The sequence below is a fragment of the Aegilops tauschii genome, chromosome 3, assembly GCF_002575655.3.
Source record: "Aegilops tauschii subsp. strangulata cultivar AL8/78 chromosome 3, Aet v6.0, whole genome shotgun sequence".
NCBI lineage: Eukaryota > Viridiplantae > Streptophyta > Magnoliopsida > Poales > Poaceae > Aegilops > Aegilops tauschii.
The window spans coordinates 32,989,065-32,998,629 of record NC_053037.3 but is presented as its reverse complement, the minus strand read 5'-3'; the positions used below and the strand labels follow the sequence as shown (position 1 = coordinate 32,998,629).

Sequence of the window (9,565 nt, the reverse complement as noted above, 5' to 3'; positions counted from 1 at the left end):
AGTTTGGGGTGGGTACGGGTCCGGTTGTATATGCTCTAAAAGGCTTTTGTCTAGTACAGTGAGGGAGTCACTGGTTTCAGTTATGATTGTTTGTTGGGTTTAGGCGACCGTAACATGCTACTTGAGCGGCTAAATTTCATTGGTGTCATCTGCACCCAATGCTTGTATGCTCCATCTCTGGTTGCCACCGGTGGTAACTAGGATGCATTCGGTGGTAGGATTTGAGCCGACGGCGTCATTGCTGCAAGTCTCCAAGCGACGGACAGATCTCGTGCAAGATCGGCGTCAAGTTGTTCGGCGGCAACGCTTGTGCAAATCAAGAAGTTGGCGCCAGCTTTGAGCCTGAAGACGGTGACGGGGTCGAATCGTCTTCGGAGGCTCGGATCACGTCAATCGCGCGGGAGCGGTTGATGCTCTGTAGGTGTTCGACAGAATGCGTGACTGGTAAGCACTTCTCCTCATTGGACGTGCAGCACGCTCTCGCTTTCCTCTGTATGCCTACGGTAATTTTGGACACCGTCACACCGGTAATGGCGGTGGTGTTTGTGAACCACAGGAGCAGAAGCCGAAGCTCAAGAAGCCAAGCGAGCAGGGTGCACTATCGATTAGCCTGAATCATGCAGAAGAAATCCCTCGTTCAGGGTTTCAGCCTTTCAGGTATTCTCATCAAGTTAGCTATTCTGCCATTCCTTGCTTGATTTATTTCTCTCTTTTTTTTCCACTGCCAAGTGTTAGCCATGCCTTGCTATTGTGGCGAAAGAAATACCACTAACTGTTGTCCGTTCGTTGGACAATCAACACAAACTTTTAGGATATTAGTAGATTGGAGATAATCATTTTTGTTAGATCAATAGAAAAATGTAAACGTTGAAACAAATTCAAGATAGTAGGCTGCATTCAAATGTGCCGAAAATGTACTCAGTTATCACCAAATGTACAAATCCAAAGGCATTTGGGAGTTGAGACAGCACCTCACAGGCGGTCACTTTGGTGGATTAAATTGTCAAACCTCTGTACGTCTTTATTGTGAAACAGCAAATACCTTCAGTCTTAATCGTCTTCGTCCTTGCACTCGCTTGGCTTCCATGTGGATAATGCGTAGAGTATCCTTCCCTTCCATCCCAACACTAGGCATTGGTCTTCTTCGTCGACGAAGAAATCTTTGTGATAAATCTGTCTCACCATAGATTGTATGCCTTTAACAATGGTTGGATTCAGTGGGAGCTGCTCAAACCTGGCCCTGACGCTTCTTACATTCCATTTCTTGTAACTCTCTGGCCTCTCAATCCTTTCTGATCCTTCACATGCAATGGCATTAAGAATTGCATATTTATATATATCCCTCTCTAGGATCATTCTTGTCTCGTTATCTCGTGGAGTAGTTTTGTCAAGCATATCAAACATTGAAGTGTAGTGGTACATGACTTCCTTAAAACGTGATAGAAAGAAGGGGGTGTTGTAAGATCCGTTAACAACTCCGTGTATGAAAATGTTCGGCTTCATCATCCTTATGGTATTGAGCACCCTATTCCTGGCGCTATCGATGGTTATTGTCTCATCACCAACATTCTTCATTCGGAGTATGCAATTGACTACGAGCACTTCATCTTTGTCAATGTTCAATTCTTCGATGGAGATGGATTCCCATTTTGATGAAATCTGTCGGTATTCGAGAGGTACGTGGAACATGTCGGCATATTCAGTTAATCGTAGCCGTGTGTTCTTATTCATTTCATCTGGCCGGAAACCTGGCGTGGGCAGCTCTATACCTGTAATCCGAAGCTTAGGCGGCCCACCTTCTCTATCTGCAAATTGTTTCAGTAATGATGGCCACTGAAAACCATAGAAAATGCCAAAATCAATAATGTGCACTCTTGGTTTTCCCTTTGAGACATCAAGGATTGTCTTGTTTGAGAGATAATATGATGACCTCAAATAAGGACAAACGGTGAAACACAGATGGCATAGCTTCAGAATATGTGCTGCATTCGTTGGTGTAGTGATGACCTTCTGATTTATCTGACTCCCGCTTCCAGACAATCTTATCTCCAGGCAATCTGCTAGGTAAAAGGCTAGCCTCTGGGTATCATCCCCACTTGGTGAACAATGTTGTCTTATGCTTTTAAGTATGTCACTTGCTAAGCTACGGTTGTTCACAGACACTGCTTCTGCGCAATGGATAAGGAGACTTCTGAGATCCACCACCTCTTTCTTCTTTCGTGTTTTACCTCTCTTCGTTCGCCTAGCTGGTTTTCTTCCTTGTTCTTTCTGTGCATACTTGGTGGATATATCTGCCATGGCTCGCTGCAAAATAATATCTTCATCCACGGGCTTATTCTCAGAGCAAAGCAGAACCTTGTCGAACGCCTCATTTCGGACTGGCTCATCAGAGAAAATAGCAATCTGCTTGTTTCTCCTTCCTTCTAACAAATCAAGCTCTTCTATACCCGGAAAAACTTTTCGGCTTCGATCATGAAATGGTGCGTGCTTGGTTGTGTCCTTATCATTCATATGTGGTGAATGACTCTCTGGGCTAATGGAAAGGCCATTGATGTTCAAACCAATTCCCATTTCTTCAACACCCAGAGGGAATTGTATTGCCTCTCCAACAATGGCGGATAAAGTCCATGGAGCCTGAGAAGCTTGTGAGCTGCCGTTGGAGTGATAATTATCTGAGCTGAATTTTACAGAGCAATTATTGCATAACTGTCCATTATTAAGCCTACTGACACTGCCATTTTCAAGAATATTGAGGCGATCACAGCCGCAAAGTGGTAGCAAGCCAGGCAAAACAGGGTACTTCTGTCCAAGAAGTTCATAGAAGGGCTCCTCCATAGTTCTAATGGCAGTCTCTCCATGAGGTGCTCTGACCTTGTCATCGGTGTCCTGCATCAACATCTGTTCTATGTGGCTGAGAGTTACATCAGAGTCAGTTTTTGGGTGCTCTGCCACACTGATTAGGCGCCAACCAGCTGATGTTTCATCGCAGCTGACACTGAACAGTTGGGGACTGTAGACCTTATAAGAAGAGGATGTGCCCCATGAAACGTGACCAACCTTGGCAGTACTTGACTTGATGAACTCCTGATTACAATAGGCGTCACAGCCAGCCGTGTTTGCCATGATGCCGTGAAAATCAGCAGAGCTGGACTTGTCACCGCTACCCATGACTGACTGTATCGTACATCCATTCATACAATCTTTGCAGCATGTCCAATTGCACTTTGCAACAGATTTCCCTGGATTAATTGCATCATGAATAGTTCACTCAATATGTGAAGAGCAGAACAAAGGGAGGAACTTGGAATACACGAAATACTCCTCTAGTACATCAAGCTAGCAGAACTTAATATAAAAGAAATTGACGTCTTTCCTGGGGTTTATTACAGTGATAGCAAATTTAGAGCAGTTGAACGAGATGGACATACAGGCTACTGTGTTATGGAAAAATCACAGTATCTGCAGTTCATGTTTATGGAAAAATCATTAGCAGACAACGCACCTACTTGGTTTTTTCTCAGGCGCAATAATGAGAAGAATGGGTCTTACAGAACAAAGTCATCATACTAGAATACTCTTAATTAGCACACTATGTCAAATTGTTAATCCGGTAAATTCTTGGAGAAAAACATACCCTGTCCTATTCTACCGACAATTTGCTGCACGCTAAATCATGGCATTTGGTGTACACCTGATTGAACAGAAGAGAAGAGAGACTCACCATGAGGTGAACTCGCTGGGACTCGTTGCACCCTGAGATTGTAGACCCAAATTAACAGCAAGCCAAGGGGCAAAAAAGGGGCAAGTGCGTCTGTCGGCGGAAAGAATGGCAGCTCGGTATACCAGGAAAGGACGAAACTGGCTAAGCAGAGGGATGGCTATTGTGCTGAGGGAAGCAAGAAGCGGCATGTCTGTTTTATGTGAGACGCTGGTGAGTTTGCCGAGGTATAGGCGTTGATACTAGTGATGGAATTCATCGCTGTGATGACCTGTACGGATGCCGGAGATAAAAACAAACGAGATTTGCAGATAGGCCAGCAGGCGGCATTTCGGAGGCTAATGGACTGCGTCAAACGCCAATTAGGAGTGAAGGCAGGAGATTTCTTTATATTGCAGTTGTGGAAGCTGGAGGCTTTGGATCCTCAGCGAGGACTTTGTCTCTTTAGGTTCCTTTGGCTCGGCTTGTGCTAAAAATAGTTATGTACGTCTCGTATATATGCACATAATTTCAAGGGCTTGTTGTTGTGTGCAACTGGACGCGCGGTGGTTGTGTCGCTTCGACCGCTGTCGTCCGAGGGTTGTCACCAGCCTCGTCGCGCTCTACCGGTCTTCGTCACCCGCCACCCTTCCACTGGCTTCCGCGCTGCAGATCCCAGCTTGATTTTGGCATGGGTTTGAAGTAGAAGCAAGCCACATGTGTGCATAGAATAGTGCTTGATGTGTACTGTTGCTTGCTCGTGCTTATGGATGTATTTCTTTTATCGTGTTTACATTATTGCTCGGTGGAATCAAACTTATGATGTTGTGTGATATATATTGCATATAGGATACCTATGTATATACACGTTTTACGTGTACAGAAAAATATTCTAGGATGATCTGTCATTGATATAGGACACTGTGCTTCATACTTGGGGTGAAAATCCGTGATATGACCTTTGAGGGTCGGACACTGCAGCAACAGACTTGCATTGTTACTTTTTTGAAGATGTTGTCTACACATCGATATTCTAGCCTTCACTGGTTGGACCCGATGTCCATGATGAAAATACATGTCCTTGCCGTCTCAAACTGGACATGGCAACATCGCTATGAGTGTGTTATTCCTTCTTGAAGGTGTTACGATCTCGCATATGCTTCGATCACTTTTAAAATAGGGCTACTGTAGATTTTCACATGCTAGTGCTTCTGACTTGATGGTATGGAAGATTTCTTGGCAGCTCTATATAGTGCGTACCCACGAGGCCTACAACTCCCAGTATCTAGTGTGCACATGATTGACTCACTGGCCTACAGTGGGTCAACCAAATGGCCTCCTTTAGACTGTGGTTCCTGATGTGCTAACTTTCCAAGCTTCTCAACTGACTTGTGATCCAAGTGACAATACATTTGTTCCTGCTGCATATGTTGTTGGTATCGATGATGAAAAGCTTCATTTGAGCATTCCCATCCTGGTGCTGGTGGCCCTCCTATTCATCGATATCGGCTTTGGGGCAAGCCAAATTTTATGGACGGGAGATTGTCAGCAACGTGGGCCCACCCCAAACCGGAAAGGGGAAATACGAGCCCTAGAAATACACGAAAGCAGCTACGCACATGGGGCTCGGACCGGAACAGCTGCTTCGGCCAAGGCATAGCGCTGGCTTAGGTAACTCAAGTTCATCTTCTTTCTCCTCTGATCTCCTTCCTTTGAGATTCTCCTTTGTAACTCAAGATGTAAATCAAATCTTGTCCATTGTTGAATTAGTAGCTGGATCCTAACACGGACTAGTTTTGTCATTTGTGAACCCAAACATGTTCCTTTATAAAATGATTATTCATAAAATAAATGGTAGCACCAGTTTTACTAAAAATCTGGTAAAAACTCATTTTATATAAATCTACCGCTATCCAAACAACCACACAGGGAGTGTTGCGCCAGCTTTGACCCTTGGACGACGGTGGCGTGGCCGACTCTTCTTTTTGGAAGTGACAGACCATGTCAATCGCATGGGAGCAGAGAGTGCCTTGCAGGTGTTCGATGTAATGTGACTGCTAGTACAAAAATCAACTCACTTGACCCACACCGCACTCACTTTCCTCTGTATAGTCACGGTAATCTTGGACACCAGTAATGGCAATGGTGCTTGCTAACCGCAGAACAGAAGTTGAAGTTCACAAATCACACCAACACCAGCCGGACAGGGTGAACTGTCAGTTAGCCGGAAACGTGCAAAAGGAGTCCCTCATTAAGGATTCCAGCCTTTCAGGTATTGTCAAGCTTATCTATTTTGTCATTCCTTATTAGTTGATTTTCTTTCTTCCTTCCACTATTTTACCTAACTTGCTTTTGTGGTGACAGAAATACCGCTGACTTCTGCCTGTTTGTTGGACAATTGTTATCAACTTTTAGTGCTCCTTTGGTTCACAGGATTCCAAAAACATAGGAATAGGAAAAACATAGGATTGCAATATCATGGCCATATGACTCCTACAGGGTTTTGGTTTGTTTGATTGTTTCACCAAATAGTCAAAGAATATTTTACCAAAAAGGCTTTTGTCCCGCTTTATATATAAAGCAACAACCAGAGGACAAATCGGGATACAACACACCACCAACCAGAGGCCCGTAAGAATATTTTCAAGAGATCAGAGTGGAAGATAAAATTTCTGTGGAATGTCGTACAGGAGAATCCTTAGGAAAAATTCGTGTACAATACAATCCTATGAATCGAACGAGAAAAAATCCTGAGCGTTCCAATCCGTTGAATCAATGAGGCCTGTAAGATATTGGTAGATTGAAGATAATCATTTGTAGTTAAATCAATACAAACATAGAAGTGTTGAAGCAAATTCAGGATAGTAGGCTACATTCGGATGCCCCAAAATATATTGATTATTACCAAATGTACAAATCCAAAGATATTTGGGAGTTGGAACGACACCTCACGCGACCACTTTGGCTGATTAAACCGTCAAATACCTGTCTTTGTTCTGGAACTTCAAATATCATCAGTGCCTTCATTGTCAATCTCACTTGGTTTCCATGTGGATAATGCATAGAGTATCCTTCCCTTCCATCCCAACACTAGGAATTGGTCATCTTCGTCCACAAAAACCTCTTTGTGATAAATCTGTCTCACAATATGCTGTATTCCATCAACAATGGTTGGATTCAGTGGAAGCTGCTCAAACCTGGCCCTGAGGCCTCTTACCTTCCATATCTTGTAACTCTCGGGCCTCTCAATCCTTTCCGATCCTTCACATGCAATGGCATTGAGAATTTCATATTTATATATATCCCTCTCTAGGATCATTCTTGTCTCGTTATCTCGTGGAGTAGTTTTGTCAATCATATCAAACAGTGAAGTATAGCGGTACATGACTTCTTTAAACCGTGATAAAAAGAAGGGGGTGTTGTAAGATCCATTAACAACTCCATGGATGAAGATGTTTGGCTTCATCATCCTTATGTTATTGAGCACCCTATTCCTGGCGCTATTGATGGATGTTGTCTCATCACCAAGATTCTTCATTCGGTGTATGCAGTTGACTACGAGCAATTCATCTTTGTCAATGTTCAAATCTTTGATGGTGATGGATTCCCATTTTGATGAGATCTGCCGGTATTCAAAAGGTACTTTGAACATGTCAGCATATTCAATTAATCGTAGCCGTGTGTTGTTATTGATTTCATCTGGCCGGAAACCTGGCGTTGGTAGCTCTATGCCTGTAATCCGAAGGTTAGGCCGACCACCTTCTCTATCTGCAAACTGTTTCAATAATGATGGCCATTGAAAACCAAAGCAAATGCCAAAATCGATAATGTGCACTTTTGGCTTTCCCTTTGAGACATCAATGATAGTTTTGTTCGAGAAGTAATATGATGATCTCAGGTAAGGAGATACTTTCAAACCAAGATGGAATAGCTTTAGAATATATGCTGCATTCCTTGGTGTAGCAATGAAGTTCTGGTTTATCTGACTCCCATTTCCAGACAATCTTATCTCCAGGCATTCTGCTAGGTAAAACGCTAGCCTTTGGGTATCATCCCCACTTGGTGAAGAATGTTGTCTTATGGTTTTAAGTATGTCACTTGCTAAGCTATGGTTGTTCACAGATACTGCTTCTGCACAATGGATAAGGAGAGTTCTGAGATCCACCACCTCTTTCTTCCTCCGTGTTATTCCTCTGGTAGTTTGCGTAGCCAATTTTTTCCCTTGGTCTTTCAGTGCATACTTGGTGGATGTATTCGCCATGGTTTGCTGCAGAATAATACCTTCATCTACGACGAGTTGATGCTCACAGCAAAGTAGAACCTTGTCGAATGCCTCATTTCGGATCGGCTCATCAGAAAAAATAGCAGTCTGCTTGCTTCTCCTTCCTTCTAACAAATCAAGATCTTCTTTATCTGGGAAAACTTTTCGGCCTCGAACTTCAGATGATGCATCCTTGATTGTTTCTTTCTCATTCATATGAGGTGAATGATTATCTCGGCTAGGTTTTTCTGCAATGGACAGGCCATTGATGTTCAAACCAATTTCCATTCTTTCGGCACCCAGAGGGATTTTGTTTGCCTCTCCAACAATGGCGGATAAAGTCCATGGAGCCTGAGATGCTTGTGAGTTTTCATTGGGGTGATAATCATCTGAGCTGATATATAAAGAGCAATTGCTGCATAACTTTCCATTAAGCCTGCTGACATTGCCATTTAGGTTCTTGAGGCGATCACAGCCACAAGGTGATAATATGTCAGGCAAAACTGGATACTTTTGTCCAAGAAGTTCATAGAAGGGCTCCTCCACGGTTCTGATGGCAGTCTCGCCATGAGGTGCTCTCACCTTGTCATCGGTTTCCTGCATCAACATATGTTCTATGTAGCTGAGAGTTACATCAGAGTCGGTCTTTGGGTGCTCCGCCGCACTGATTAGGCGCCAACCAGCTGATGTGTCATCACAGCTGACATTGTGGAATTGGGGACCAATCTTGTTGGAAACAATTGACACTGCAGGAGAGTAGCTCATAGGGGTTGGTGGATGCAAAACAAACTCTGAATCATTGTACTCGGCGGTGCTTGACTCGATGGGGGCGCCGCAGCCAGCCGTGTTTGCCATGATGCTGTGAAAATCAGCCGAGCTGTGCTTGGCACTACTACCCATGATTGATTTTACGATACTCATTCACACGATCTTTGCAATGTGTCTGGCTGCACTTTGCTCCACATTTTCCTGGATTAAATGCAGTGTGAACAGTTGACTTAGTATCTGAACAGCAGAATAACGAAAGGAGGAAGCTGAAATACACGAAATATTCCTCTAACACATGAAACCGAAATTAATATGCGAGACATTGTGTGGTCATGTAGTTTAATGCTTTGGGAGTAGTCCGCATGTGGTTTTGTTTGTGTTGGTTTTCACCCGGCTTTCTGTTAATTAACACAGTTAATTGACGAGGCAAATCTTTTGCCTCTATTTTGAAAAATAATAATATGAATGACATTGACATCTTTCCTGGGATTCATTGCAGTGATGGCAAATTCTTTGTGACAAACACCTAGGTGAAGGGGGCGGGGGCATCCCCCCGAATATATTAAGGATGTATGTACGGGTTACTGTGCTAGAAATCATAGTATCTTCAGTTGATGGTCATGGAAAAATCATAACCAGACATCATGGCTAGCTACTTACTATTGATTAAGAGACTGATCAGCAAAAAAGGGAAGAGGAACTTACTATTGATTATTGCCTGCAGAGGATTACACAAAATTCCACAGACGCTAGAATTCGCAGGACTGGTTTCCCGATGAGATTGTGGACTTGAAATGAATTGCAAGCCAAGGAGCCTGCGCTGTCTGTCGGTGGAAAGA

The 9,565-nt window shown here is 43.5% G+C and overlaps 2 protein-coding genes across 2 annotated transcripts; both read right to left on the bottom strand.

Annotated features, from left to right (window-relative positions):
• Window positions 1–1,050: 1,050 nt before the first annotated feature.
• Window positions 1,051–3,168, bottom strand: LOC109739030 (scarecrow-like protein 9). The gene is made up of 3 exons (XM_040402125.1): window positions 1,948–3,168; window positions 1,770–1,833; window positions 1,051–1,298 (listed from the first exon to the last, which is right to left on the bottom strand). Exons 1-3 carry the CDS (start codon window positions 3,166–3,168, stop codon window positions 1,051–1,053), a joined length of 1,533 nt encoding a protein of 510 aa, XP_040258059.1.
• A 3,533-nt stretch (window positions 3,169–6,701) lies between these two features.
• Window positions 6,702–8,858, bottom strand: LOC109739029 (scarecrow-like protein 9). The gene has a single exon (XM_020298109.1). It carries the CDS (start codon window positions 8,856–8,858, stop codon window positions 6,702–6,704), a length of 2,157 nt encoding a protein of 718 aa, XP_020153698.1.
• Window positions 8,859–9,565: the final 707 nt, after the last annotated feature.